The 14,940-nt window shown below is 43.1% G+C and overlaps 1 protein-coding gene across 1 annotated transcript; it reads left to right on the top strand.

Annotated features, from left to right (window-relative positions):
* Positions 1–11,128: 11,128 nt before the first annotated feature.
* On the top strand, positions 11,129–14,145 carry ACTL8 (actin like 8; the record flags this gene model as incomplete). Its single annotated transcript, XM_082832856.1, has 2 exons — positions 11,129–11,485; positions 13,396–14,145. Exons 1-2 carry the CDS (start codon positions 11,138–11,140, stop codon positions 14,143–14,145), a joined length of 1,098 nt encoding a protein of 365 aa, XP_082688982.1. The 5' UTR covers positions 11,129–11,137.
* Between the last annotated feature and the right edge of the window lie 795 nt (positions 14,146–14,940).

Raw genomic sequence — 14,940 nt, 5'->3', positions numbered from 1 at the left:
TTGCAAACACAGTTGACCCTTGAACAACATGGGGTCAGAGGCACCAACCCCCCACACAGCTGAAAATCTGCATGTAACTTTACAGTTGGTCCTCTGTATCCATGGTTCTGCATCTTTGGATTCCACCAACTGTGGATAGCGTAGTATTGTAGTACATATTTACTGAAAAAAATCTGCATGTGAGTGGACCTGCACAGTTCAGAGTCTCTGTGTTGTTCAAGGGTCAACTGTATTTTCTGTCATTCTGAGGCTTATCTTTAAAATTTCCATAATAGTGTTTTTGAAAAAGGAGAAGTTTTTAATTTTGATGAAATCTAGTATGTACACTTTTCCTCTTATGGGTTCTGCTTTTGTATCTAAGAACACTTAGATATTCTTTTTTTAAAATAAATGTATTTATTTATTCATTTTTGGCTGCATTGGGTCTTTGTTGCTACATGCAGGCTTTCTCTAGTTGCAGCGAGTGGGGGCTACTCTTCGTAGTGGTGCATGGGTTTTTCACTGCGGTGGCTTCTCTTGTTGCAGAGCACGGGCTTTAGGAGCGCAGGTTTCAGTAGTTGCAGCACACGGGTTCAGTAGTTGTGGCACGTGGGCTCAGTAGTTGTGGCTCATGGGCTTTAGAGCACAGGCTCAGCAGTTGTGGTGCACGGGCTTAGTTGCTCCGTCGCATGTGGGACCTTCCCGGACCAGGGCCTGAACCCATTTCCCCTGCATTGGTAAGCAGATTCTTAACCACTGCACCACCAGGGAAGTCCCACTAAGATGTTCTTAGGCACTTAGATGTTCTTAGGTAAAGTCACAGAGATTTTCTCTTTTGTTTTCTCCTGTAAGTCTTACAGTTTTTTTGTTTAATGATTATGGTTTACATGATCCATCCTGAGTTAATGTTTGTATAAGAGGCGAAAAATGTTGAGGATTTTCTTTTAACCACTCAGAGAGATTCAGTTTTTTCCAGCATCATTTGTTGAAAAGACTATCTTTCATCACTTAAATGTCCTTGCATCTTTGTCAGAATCAATTGGCTATATTTGTCTGAGTCTGTTCCTGGATGCTGTTCTTTTCCACTGATCTGTGTGGCCATCCTTTTACCAATACCATACTGTCCTAACTACTGTAGGTTTATAGTGGGTCTTGAAATCACATTGTGTGAGTCTTCCAACTTTGTTCTTCTTTTTCAGAATTATTTTGACTATTGTAATTCCTTTGCCTTCCTGTATAAATTTTAGAATCATCTTGTTGATATCTAAAACAAAATCCTGCTGGGATTTTGGTTGGGATTAAATCTATAGATCAATTTAGGGAGAATTAACCTCTTAATTATATTGAATCTTCTAATTCAGGAACACAGCATATCTATTTATTTATTTAGGTTTTCTTTGATTTCTTTCATCAGTGTTTAGCATGTTTTCTTTAAAAGATTATTTTTAAACAATTTTTATTTATTTTTGGCTGCTTTGGGTCTTAGTTGTTGCGCACGGGCTTTCTCTAGTTGTGGTGAGTGGGGGCTACTCTTAGTTGCAATGCACGGGCTTCTCATTGCGGTGGCTTCTCTTGTTGCAGAGCACGGGTTCTATGCACATGGGCTTCAGTAGTTGTAGCATGTGGGCTCAGTAGTTGTGGCTCACAGGCTCTAGAGCGCAGGCTCAGTAGTTGTGGTACACGGGCTTAGTTGCTCCGCGGCATGTGGGATCTTCCCAGACCAGGGCTCAAACCCATGTCCCCTGCATTGACAGGCGGATTCTTAACCACTGCGCAACCAGGGAAGTCCCTAGCATATTGTATAACATAATTTGTTAGATTTATACCAAAGTATTTTATAGTTTTTGATGCTATTATGAATGGTACTGTTTTAAAATTTTTGATTTCCAGCTGTGTATTGCCAGTTTATAAAATATAATTGATTTTTAAAATATTGAACTTGTAGCATGAGTTGTCCAAGCTCATTTATTACTTCTAGGATCTTTTTTGTAGGTTCTTTGGGATTTTTTATATAGACAATTGCGTCTTCTGCAAATAGGGACAGTTTTATTTCCTCCTTTCCAATTTCTATGCCCTTTATTTTGTTTTCTTGCCTTATTGTACTGGCTAGAACTTCCAGTTAATTGAGTGGTGAGAATTGACCTCCTTGCCTTATTCCTGATCTTAGGGGGAAAGCTTTCAGTCCTTCACCATTAAGTATGATATAATCTGTAGCTTTTTTTGTAGGTACCCTTTATTAAGTTAAGATTCCCTTTTCTTCCTAGTTGTTGAGAGTTTTTATTATAAATGCATGTTGGATTTTATCCAATGCTTTTTTTTTTTTGTTATCTACTGAGATGGTCATGCTTTCTTTCTTCTTTCGTCTGTTGGTAGATTGAATTACACTGATTTGGGCTTCTCTGGTGGCACAGTGGTTAAGAATCTGCCTGCCAATGCAGGGGACATGGGTTTGAGCCCTGGTCCAGGAAGAGCCCACATGCCACAGAGCAACTAAGTCCGTACGCCACAGCTACTGAGCCTGCACTCTAGAGCCCGTGAGCCACAACTGCTGGGCCTGTGTGCCACAACTACTGAAGCCTACGCACCTAGGACCTGTGCTCTGCAACAAGAGAAGCCACCGCAACGAGAAGCCCATGCACTGCAATGAAGAGTAGCCCCCCGCTCACCGCAACTAGAGAAAGCCTGTGAGCAGCAATGAAGACCCAACACAGCCATAAATAAATAAATAAATAAATAAATAAATAAATAAATAAAATGTATATATATATAAAAAAGAATTACATTGATTTAAAAATGTTGAACCAGCCTTACATTTCTGGGATAAGCCCCATTTAGTTGATGAGTATTATTCTTTCTATATATTGCTGGGTTTGCTGATGTTTTATTCAGATTTTTTTATATCTATGTTCATCAGAGGATTTTTTTTCCTTTTTTTGTAGTATCTTTGATTTTGGCATCAAGGTAATGCTGCCCTCATGGGATGTGGTCCCTCCTCTTCGGGCTTTCTGGAAGATATTGGATACAATTAGAATCATTTTTTCCTTAAATTTTTGGTAGAATTTTACCAGTGAAGCCATTTGGTCTGGAGTTTTCTCTGTTGGGAGGTTTTAAACTAAAAATCCAATCTTTTTAATAGTTATAGAGCTATTCAGGTTATATACTTCTTCTTGAGTGAACCTGGGTAGATTATGTCTTCGAAGGAATTTGTTCTTTTCACCTATATTGTCAAATTGATAGTCACAAAGTTGTTCATGATACTTTCTTTTTATTCTTTTTATGTCTGTAGTGTCAGAGTAATGTCGCTTCATTCCTGATATCTATCCTTTGTGTCTTATCTCTTTTTTTCTTAGTCTGGCTAGAGGTTTATCAATTTACTAATCTTTTCAAAGAGCCAGCTTATGGTTTTATTGACTCTTCTCTATTGGTTTCCTATTTTCAGTTTCAATGATTTTGTTCTTTATTATTTCCATCCACAGCTTGCTTTTGAGTTTAATACATTCTTCTTTTTCTAGTTTCTAAAAGTGGAAGCTTAGATTATTGACTTGAAACAAGTTTTTCTTTTTCAAATACAAACATTGAATGCTATAAATTCCCTCTGAGTACTGTTTTAGCTGATCTCACAAATTTTTATAGATTCTACTTTAAATTTTCATTTAGTTCAAAATATTTTCTGACTTTTTTCTTTGACCCATGAACCATTTACACTTGTTTAATTTCCAAATATTTGGGGGATTTTCCAGGTATCATTCTGCTTTTGATTTCTAGTTTAATTCCTTTATGATCAGAGAACATGCTTTATACGATTTCAGTTCTTCTATATTTGTCAAGGTTTGTTTTATAGCTTATAATGTGGCTTGTCTTTGTGAGTGTTTCGTGTGTTTTAGAAAAGAATGCGTATTCTACTGTCGTTTGAAAGGGTGCTCTATGAGTATCAGTTAGAAAATTGGCAAAGCTAGGGAATTTCTGAGCAACTAACTTGACTTGTCTACTTTTTCTGTCAATTACTGAAAAATGAATTGAAGCCTACAAGTTGAATGGTGGGTTTTTCTATTTCTCTTTGTACATCTTCCAGTTTTTGCTGAAAGAAGAGTTTTGAACATCTGTTGTTAGATGCATATGTGTTTAGGATTGTTATGTCCTTTTGGTGAATTGACCCTTTTATCAGTATGCAGTGTCTTATCTTTATTCCTGATAATATTCTTTGTTCTGAAGTCTACTTTGTTTGATATTAAGATAGCTACTCCAGCTTAGATTTGATTCATTTTTACTTGGTATATCTTTTCCATCCTCTTATTTTTACTTTTAACTGATGTTTATTATTTTATTTAAAGTAGGTTTCTTGTAGACAGCCTATAATTAGGTCTTTTTATTGTTGCTGTTCCAATCGGACAATCTGTCAATTGATGTGTCTTGGGACATTTTATTTCAATGTAATTATTGACATGGTCTACAATTTTTGTCTCCCCCTCTCCACTCTGTTCTTTTGTGTCTCTGTTTCATCTTTCCTGCAATGTTTTACATTATTTGAATATTTTTAGTATTCCATTTTAATTTATCTATTGGGTGTTTGGCTTTATCTCTTTGTATTATATTTTTTATTGGTTGCTCTTGGGATTATCATATACCTACTTAACCTACAAGTGTAATTAGAGTCAGTATTTACACTTCAAATAACATGTAGATCTTGTAACCATGTAGATCCCCTTACCCTACCTCCTTTTTCATAATTATATGTATTGCATCTACATCCATTGGAAAACTCATTAGACATTGTTTTATATATATTTTTTGCTTTCAATGACCATACATATTTTAAGAAGAGAAAAATATCCTTTTATAATAACTCAGATATTTACCATGTCTGTTGCGCTTTTTTCATTCTCAGAATTACAGCTTCTGGTATCATTTTCCTTCAACCTGAAGAACTTTCATTAGCATTGCTTTTAAAGGAGTTCTACTGGTGATTAATTTTCTTAGTTTTACTTCCTCTAAGAATGTCTTATTTTGTCTTCATTCCTGAAGGATTTTGTCTTGTGTATAGAATTCTGGGTTGGCAGTCTTTTCTTTCAGCACTTTAAAGATGTTCCATTGTCTTCTGGCCTACATGTTTTCTGATGAGAAATCAGCAGTCATTCTAATTGTTGTTCTGCTGTATATAATGTTTTTATTTTTCTCTAGATGTTTTCAAGGTTAAAAAAAATTCTTTGAATTATGGTTTTCTCAGGGTATATGCCCAGTAGTGGGATTGCTGGATCATATGGTAATTCTATTTTTATTTTTTTAAGGACCCTCCATACTGTTCTCCATAAAAAAAAAAAAAATCTTTGGTGTTCAGCAATTGACTATGATGTGTTTGTGCATTTTAAAACTTTTATTTTCTTTGGGATGTACAAAGTTTCCTGAATATGTAGATTTATGTCTTTCACCAATGTTTGGAAAATTTTAGTCGTTATTTCTTCAAGTACTTTTATTGTGCCAAACTTTCTTCTTTCCTTCTTGGGTTTTAATGACATGAATATTAGACCTTTTTTATATTGTCCCACCTGTCCCACAGGTTATTTTTTTAGGTTGGATGATTTCTATTGATATTTTCTCTTAAGCATTCCTCTGCCATCTTCATTCTACTATTGAACAGGATTTTTAAAAAATGTAGATATTATATATACATCTCTTCTCAAATTCCCATTTGGTTATTTTTATAGTTTGTTTCCCTCTTAAAACACTTATTTTCGCATTCGTTTCAAGCATGTCTACCTTTACATCATGGGCATAGTTATAATAGCTGCTTTAATATCTTTATAATTTTAGCATCTGGGTCATCTCAGAGTTGGCACTTGATCTTTTCCCTTAAGAATTAGTTACATTTTCCTGATTCTTGGTATGTTAAATAGTTTTGGTTTCTGTCCTGGATATTTTGAATATTATGTTGTGAAGCTCTGTGTTCTGTTAAAATCCTGTGGAGAACATTTGTTTTTGTCTGTTGTGTTTTAGCATTCAGTCAGTCCAGTTGGGTTCAGACAGTAATTCTGTCTTCTTCCTCTGTGGGTGGTTGTCCCAACATCAGTTCAGCTCATAAGGCCTTTGCTGTGCTGCTTTGGGTCTATCCCCACACGCACAGAGGAGCCTGGGACTTCAGCAAGTTCCTACACAGAACTAGGGCAACCCTTTCTCTGACTCTCTTCTCTCCATCCTCTTTGACTTGCAAAGGCCCCCTTTCCTGATCTGATGGCCAGAAAGGCAGGTTTTTGTCTTAGTCTTATCTGCCAGTCACCCACTCCTGAGGCTGTCTTGGGAAGCTGCCTCTGGTCAATGCTGCAAGAGAAAAGGGGGAAAACAGAACAAACAACTTCACCCCTATGTGGGTTGCTTCTCTAAGTTTTGACTCTTCTCTTCAGTCTGCCTGTTTTGTTTTTCTGTTGCTTTTCAGGGTCCCCAGGTAATTGCTTTTTGTATTTTGTCTGAACTTGTTAGTTATCTTCTGTGATAGAGAGGCTGTAGTGAACTTACTCTATCTTGACTCTACCAGAAATGTGTAATAATGCTACGGGAATTCATTTTGGATTGATCCAGGATCAGAAAACGTGCACTGTGTTGGTGGCCATGTCCTTTAATTCCAAACAGTTCCTTAACATTTTTCATTTTGTACGGTGCAGAGCAGGGCCAGTTTTGTAGAATCTCTCTTTCCTACTCCTCAAACTTTTCTCCTCACCATTCCAATGAAACTCTCTTGCCTGATGGCTTCTGTGTTGCTTAATCCAGTGGGTGTTTCTCTGTCTTCATCTTAATTTCTCAGCACATTCAATTCTTCTCTTCTTGAAATACTTTCTCTGCCTGGCCTCCGAGACATGACTCCCTCTTGGTTCCCTGCTACCTCCATGGCCACTGCTTCTCATCCTCTTTGCTGGTCCCTCCCAAGGCCCAGCCTCCAGACCTTAGAGTCCCTTCGAGCACCAGCCTTTCTCTACACTGAGTCCATTCATGGTCTTATCCATCCCCATAATTTGCAGTTCCACCCATTCACTGATTCCCAATTATAGCTCCATCTCAGGCATCTGTAAACTCTGCCTTCAGACATCTTCATGTGTGTCTAGTAGGCATTTCAAACTTTTATCATGTCCAAAATAAAATTCCTGATTTCCTCCCTACCCCAAACCTGTTCCTTCCATAGTCTCCATCTTAGTAAATGGATATGTTATTCTTCTGGCTTTTCGGAGTAGAAATCTCGGCATCTTCCTTCATTCCTCATCTTGTCTTGCACTCCACTGTACCAGTCTTTCTTAAATATATCCAGAATCTGACCACTTCTTACCTTATTGGCAGCTACCACCTTAGTGCAGGCCACTGTTATATTTCATGTCCTTTCCTCTCTTGCTCCTCCTCTTGCCCTCTGCAATCTGTCCTTCACATCAGCCCAAACGGTCCTTTCACAACTCAGGTCAGATCACGTCATTCCTCTGTTCAAACCCTTAGTGGTTTCTCACATCTCTAAGCACAGTACAAAGGCCTGAAAGTCCCGTCCAAGATCTTCAACACCCTTCCCCTGTCCCACCATGTCCCCCCTATATTGGCCTCCAGGATGTTCCTAGATCACAGCTAGCAGTTTCTTCCTCAGGGCCTTTGCACTTACTGTTCCTTTGGCTTGGAATGCTTTTCCACGTAATCACATGACTTGTTCTCTCACTGAATTCAGTTCTCTGCTCAAATGTCACCCTATAAAGAGGCCTTTTCTGAGTGCCCTATTTAGAATAACACCAAGCCTCTGTGCCCCTTACACTCCCTGTTGCTTTTACCAGATTTTCTTTTTCTTCATTGCACTAATCCCCCCTGGCATGATACATTTGATCAGGTGCTCACTGACAGTCTTTCTCAGTAGAGTGTAAGCTCTAGGAGGGCAGGAACCATGTCAGTCTAGAATGATTTTGGGTACACAGTGCTCAGTAGGGGTTTGTACAATAGGTGACTCAGTAAAATGCTTTTGAATATGTAAATTTTATCTCTGTCCTTGGGGCAGGCTCCTTGGAGCCATACAAACTTTCTTCCTACAGTCATGGTCCAGGGGAGGGACGGCCCCTTGCTCCCCACCCTCCAGTTCCCAGGCCAGGGCAGCTGGGCCACCAGCCTCGAGCCCCCTCAGTGAACGTTGACAGTCACAGTGGACATCACCCTGCCAGCATCTCCTGCAATTCCAAACGCCAGGGCCGAGGAAGCATTTGTCAGTCCCCTAGCTCTTGAGTTGCAGAGAGGTCAGTGGCACAGCCCACTTCCCAGAATGTCATCCAGGTGCCTGTGTCTCCATTACCCTGGGTCCATCATTCAGCCTGCCAGCAGGCGAGGGAGGAGACTGGTGCCTCGGCTCCATCTTTCTCCTCCTTTTTGCTCTCCCTCATCTATTGTCAGAGCTAATTCAAGGCAGTGAAGCCTAATCACTGCCCCAAGGTTGGTGACAGTGGGCAGCTACTGGCTGGGGCCAGGCAGTGACTGTCATGCTCCATAGTGACAGGCAGATGCAACTGCTGCACGGAAACTGAAGTAGAGCAAATAGCTGGTGGAGTGACAGGCCTGGAATGTGGCCTCCAGGCTGAACTGCTTCCTGGGATGTCTCTCTTGCACGAGACACCCACATGCATCCCAGGTACCAGGTCTGCTGAGTGTGTGACAATTTGCATTCTGCAAGGGGATTTCATATACCTTTCATCTGTCCCCACGTCTACTGGGTTTTCTTGCTTAAAATTTTTTTACTTAGAGTAAAAGTCACTCTTTTTACTGTATGGTTGTGAGCGTTTTGACAAGTGCATGCAGTTGTGTACCCACCTTCACAATCAGAATAGAACATCAGCCCCCAACGCTGTCATGCCCCTCGTGGTCAGTCCCTTTCTCCACCTCTGGCTGCTGGCAGCCACTGATTTGTTTCCTGTCTTTATAGCTTTGCCTTTTCCAGAATGTCATATGAACGGACTCTTACAGCACGTAGGCTTTTGAGTCTGGCTTCTTTTCACTCAGCTTAATGAGTTTGAGAATTATTCATGTTATTGCGTGTATCAGTTATTCCTTTTTATTGCTGAGTATTATTCCACTGAATGGAAACTTGTCTGTCCCTCCCCAGCTGACAGATATTTAGGTTGTTTCTAGATTTTGGTGATTATGAATAAAGCTATTAAAAACGTGTGCATGTGGTTTTTGTGTAAATGTGAGCTTTTGTTTCCCCTGGGTAAATCCTTGGAGTAGAAATATTAGGTTGTATGGTAGGTATATATTTAATTTTCTGAGAAGCTGCCAAACTGTCTTCTAAAGTGGTTGTACCCTTTTCCATTCCCACCAGCAGTACATGAGGGTTCTGGTTCCTCCACCTCCTTGCCAACACTTGGTATAGTCAGCCTTTAACTTTAGCCATTCTCACAGGTGTATAGTGGTCTCTCATTGTGGTTTTAATTTTCATTTTCCTAATGACTAATTATATTGAGCATCTTTTCATGTGTATATTTGCCATTCCTGTATCTTCTTTTGTGAAGTGTTTAAACCTTTTACCCATTTAAGAAATTGGGTTATTTTCTTATTGTTGGGTTTTGTGAGCTCTTTACATTTTTTGGATACAAGTTCTTTATCAGATATATGATTTGTAAATATTTTCTCCCAGTCTGTGGCTTGTCTTTTTATTCTCTTAACAGTGTCTTTGGAAGAGCAAAAGTTCTTAAATTTGATGAAGTCCAATTTCTTAGTTTGTTCTTTTAATGGATCAGGCTATTAATGTTACATCTAAGGAAACTTTACCTTATCTGAGATCACAATATTTTCTGCTGTGTTTTCTTTTAAAAGTTTTATAGTTTTAGGTTTGATATTTGGGTGTATGATCTATTTTGCGATAATTTTTAACAAAGTGTGAGGTATGGATTAAAATTCATTTTTTTTGCATGCGGATCTGCAGTTGTTCCCTACCATTTGTTGTAAAGACTCTTCTTCCTCCATGTCATTGTTTTCACACCTTGTCAAAGATCGGTTGATATTTTTCATGTGGATCTATTTCTGGGCTCTCCACTCTGTCCCATGGATCTATGTGATTATCCTTTCACTGATAACCACGTTGTCCTGGCTACTGTAGTTTTATAAAGTCTGGAAATCAGGCAGTGACCACACCTACCTTTTCAGCATGTGGTTATTATTCCCCTCCCACTTTACAGATAAGGAAACTGACCACAGTCATGATTAGATGTCCCGCTTATAGCCTCCTGTATATAAAACGTTAGCTGCTCAGCACATACTCAAAATCCATATCTTCTCATCAGCCTGGCCTGATGTTCAGAGTGTGGTCTTTGGAATCTGGTTTGGCTTTAAGCCTTGGCCCTGCTTTTGTTAGTTGTGTGGCCCTGGGAAGGTAACTTTAATCTCTCTGTGCCTCAGTTTCCCTATCATAACATGAGTGTAATAATGGTACCCTCCTTATAGATCATGATGAAAATGAAATGAGACCATTTATGAGGTCAAACCCTATGAAATTGCTGATATTTGATCATTTTTGATGGACACGCATGATAATTTTGCACAGTTCAAGCTAAAATTCAAGTGTTCCTCATAGCACTAGATAGATGAGAGCGTGTATACTCCTGAGATGGTAGCCATAGCTGTTGCTGTCATAGTCACGAGTACTCCTGCCACTCCTGCTCTTACACTGTTATTGTTGAGGGCAGTGGTCCCGAGGCTGATGGTTCGTCTTCCACGTGTCCTCAGTCAGGCAGCCAAAGTCCACCCAGTAGTTCCTATGTGACAAGCTTCTTGCAAGTCTGCAAATTGTAAGTGGGCCTCTGGGGACAGAAGTGCCCACCTGGTACAGACGAGTGTGCCAAATGCAGAGGGAGAAGCTTGGTGGGAAGTAGGGGGGAGGTTGGCAGGACTTCCCAGGTGGGGCCTGTTAGGTGGGCTTTACTGGATGACTGGGAGTTTGGGATGGGAAGAACATTCAGGTGCAGTTTACAGCTTGTGCAAAGACTTGAAAGGGGGACGGGCTCAGGGGAGCCTGAGGTTTGATTCTGGGGTGGAGAAGCCAATGGTGGCCTAGAATGGGTTCACAAATCACCCCCATCCTTCCCCCCCACAGGTGGCCCTGCTTTGCTATACATCCTTGAGGAGCTGAATCTAGCAGACCTCTCCCACCTCTGCGTCTGCCATGGCTGCAAGAACCATCGTCATTGACCACGGCTCTGGCTTTCTGAAGGCTGGCTTTTCGGGGTTCAATGAGCCCCAGATGGTCTTCCCGAGCATCGTGAACTACATCCCTTGCAGGGAGAACCCCGGCCCCAGCTACGCCCGGCGGCGCGTGAGCCTAGGCATCGATCTTTGCCGTCCCGACACCTTTAGCTACCCCATCCACCGGGGCCGTGTCCTCAACTGGGAGGGTGTGGAGCACATCTGGTCATTTGTCCTAGAGAAACACAGGCTGGAGAATGAGAACTCCCCTGTGATGGTCACAGAGTTCCCCCTGAAGGAGCCTGCGGACCGTCAGAAGACGCTGGAGGTAAGGTCTTCTCAGGGCTGCCCTCACCAGGGAGCAGGGAACAGCCTGGCACTTTGTGTTCAGACAGGAATGGGTATCAGGAACTCTGCTTTCTAAATAATTCGCCCCACGAATACTTACTGAGTAGCTAGTGTGTGCCTGGCACTTGTGTTAGGCGAGAGGGGCTCACAGAGGCTCCTCCAGCAGAAAGAGACACAGCAGGTAAAATGCTCTGTGAACAGGGTGTTACCAGGGGTGGGAGGGACGCTGGATACTCATGGATTCCATAAATGTTCACAGATCATATTCTGGCCCTCAAAGAGCTTATGTTCTGGGAGAAGACTTGACCGTGAATAAGTTAACAAATAAGAATTTCAGGTAGTAATCAGTTCTGGAAACAAAATGAAATGGAGTGATAACTGACTGGGGGGAAGAAGGGGAGTCCTTTGAAGAGGGTGATCAGGGAGGGCTTCTTTGAGGAGGTGATTTCTCCCAGTGAGGCTGGAGCTCAGCAAACTAGGGAGGGTGGCAGGAGGGAGACAGGAAGGTGAGGTTTACAGGGGCTGGAGCTCATAGGCCTGGTAGGCTATGGGATGTGGTTGGATTTTACTCTAAATCAAGGGTTGGCAAGCTATAGCCGGTGGGCCAAATGTGGTCCACCATCTGTCTTTATAAAGAAAGTTTTCTTGGAACATAGCCACGCCCACTCATTTACATATAGCCTATGGCTGTTTTCACACTGCAACAGCAGAGCTAAATAGTTGTACAGGGACTATAGCTTGTAAAGCCTAAAATATTTACTGTTGTAGATTCGCTAGATAAAATACATGATAGATTTGAAATTCAGATCAACAGCAAATAACGTTTTAGTGTAAGTATGTCTCAAATATTGCATGGGATATACTAAAACATTATTTGTTGTCAATCTGAAATGCAGATTTTTTTTTTCTTTTTTTTTTTTTGCAGTACGCGGGCCTCTCACTGCTGTGGCCTCTCCCGCCACGGAGCACAGGCTCCGGACGCGCAGGCCCAGCGGCCACGGCCCACGGGCCCAGCCGCTCTGCGGCACGTGGGATCCTCCCGGACCGGGGCACGAACCCGCGTCCCCTGCATCGGCAGGCGGACTCCAACCACTGCGCCACCAGGGAAGCCCTGAAATTCAGATTTAATTGGGCATCTTGTATTTTTATTTGCTACGTCTGGCATCCTGAGCCGTTTACAGAAAATGCTTCCCAACCTCTGCTCTGAGTGAATAAGCAGCTCCTGGGGGGCTTTAAGTGGGGTTGGGGGAGTCATGTTTGATTTTCTGTTTGAAAAAGAGGACCTTGGCTTCTATTCTATTTGGGGAATGGATGGTGAGGGGACAATATTCTGAGCGTGGGAGTGGAGGGAAGTCCCTTCCACTGAGGGGAGAAGGTAGGCCTGCCGGGACCTGCAAAGACAGGTGAGTGGCCAAAGGCTACAGAAGGATGGGATGTTACAGCCTTTCTGCATCTGTAGTGTCAGAAACTTGGGGATGCGGCACTTGTATCTTCTCTCATCTCTTCTTTCTTCTAAGTAAATCGTTCAGGCTGGAAATCTGGCCCTTCACTATGGCCGCCACTTGTGTCCCCACTGCTCACATAACCCGGCATCTCAGCGCCCTTTCTCACAGGCTGAGGTCTCTTCCCACCCCTCCACCAAAATGGTCCTCTGAAAGGCCATCATCAGGCAAGCTCCCAAGGGCCAATCTGGCTCTTTCTAATCCTCCAGAGCCCTTCCCTTATTCCCCCAGCATAAGCTCCAAGGGGCCAGCTGGTCCCTGCAGGACACAGGTCTGTGCCGACTTCAACATTGTGAGCAGACGTGTAGTGAGGCCTTGGGGGAAACAGAAATGGATCGGGACGCTTTGGGGAAAATACCCTGAGTGTCCATCTTCTCCCTTCTTGCAGATTATGTTTGAGTTACTGGATGTCCCGTCCATCTTCCTGGCTGACCAGCTGGAGATGTCCCTGTATGCCTCTGGCCTCCTGACCGGCGTGGTGGTAGATTCAGGCTACGGCCTGACCCGCGTGCAGCCTTTCCATCTGGGCTGCCCCTTACGGTCCAGTGCTAAGATGCTGGAGTTTGCAGGCCAGGATCTGTCGGCCTATCTCTTCAAGAGCCTTTTTAAGGAAGATTACAATCGACACAACCTGTTTCAGCTGGATACGGTGGCCACCACTCAGATGACCAAGTGCTACGTGCCGCAGAATCTGGGGGAGTCACTGGACTTTTATCAGAGCCTTCCAAGGGGCTCCGATGAGAATAATGCCTATCAGCTCCCGGATGGCAACCGTGTGGAGCTGACCCCCATGCAGCGGCTGGCTCCTGAGATGTTCTTCAGCCCTGAGGTGTTCGACCTGCAAGGGCCCAGCATCTCCCAGGCCGTCCTGGATTCCATCGAGACCTGCGACGCCTCCATGCACCCGCTGCTCGTCTCCCACCTGATGGCCTGCGGGGGCAACACCCTCTATCCTGGCTTCACCAAGCGTCTGTACAGGCTGATCGCTGATCATTTCTCCTCCACCAAGACCACCATGTGGGTGGGTTCCAACAGGAACTTTAGTGTCTGGCTGGGAGCGTCTGTAGTGGCTCATCTGTCGACTTACAAGTCTAAGTGGATGACCAGAGAGGAGTATGATGAGAGTTTCAAGATGTGACGGGCTGGCTGGCTCCTGGAACCCAGCTCCCATCAGATGGGCATGGGTGGATTCATTTCAGCAAAAGGGGCTGGGCCAGGATGGGGTTAGCTGGCTTTGGAATTCAAAGGTCATGAGGGATTTTTTTTAGGTTCTAGGGTTTTATCTTGTTTCAGGAGTGGGATCCAACCCATGGGAGGACAGGGTGTCATCCCTGGAAACCTTCCAGGGGGGTGGTCTGTCACTGGGATGGGAGCGGCCAGCTGCCATCTCCATGCTTAATAGCTACTTACTTGTCCTGGCATCTCCCTTGGGTTGTCCCATTCTTTTGGTTGAGTAGGTTTTAACTGGGGCAAGAGAGAATTAATTTTGAGTAGGGGATAGGGAGGGTGGGGATGGGGATAGTTGACGTTTCTAGACCTCCATCCTCTCATTGACTGGGGAGGAGTTGGTCCAGGTAGCCTGGAGTGCCCTTCCGGCCCTTGGGCCCCTGGCCAGGGTCTTGTTTTCTATATGCAAATAAACAACTTGTTTGAAAGTGCTGCCTTCTGTGATGGATGGGGGTAGGGTGGGCAGTCCCTTTGGGGGGACCCAGGGAACGTGAGTATGTGAGTGCCAGGGTGGGGCCAGGGAAGCCCCTGAGGACTTCGGAGACCTGTGAACAGTGGTTCCCACTGAGCAGAACGGATGAGGGCCTGGAGCATCCTTCTTCCGTCGCCACGTTCTCCCCATTCATCCCGCACGTCCCAATACTCTGCTGAAGTTTGCGTGCCTATTAGTGTAATATTTATTCAGTAAATATTGGAGAACTGCTAT

This window comes from Leucopleurus acutus, assembly GCF_964270905.1.
Source record: "Leucopleurus acutus genome assembly, chromosome: 2".
In the NCBI taxonomy this organism is placed as follows: Eukaryota; Metazoa; Chordata; class Mammalia; order Artiodactyla; family Delphinidae; genus Leucopleurus; species Leucopleurus acutus.
This window is presented reverse-complemented; position numbering and strand designations above follow the sequence as displayed.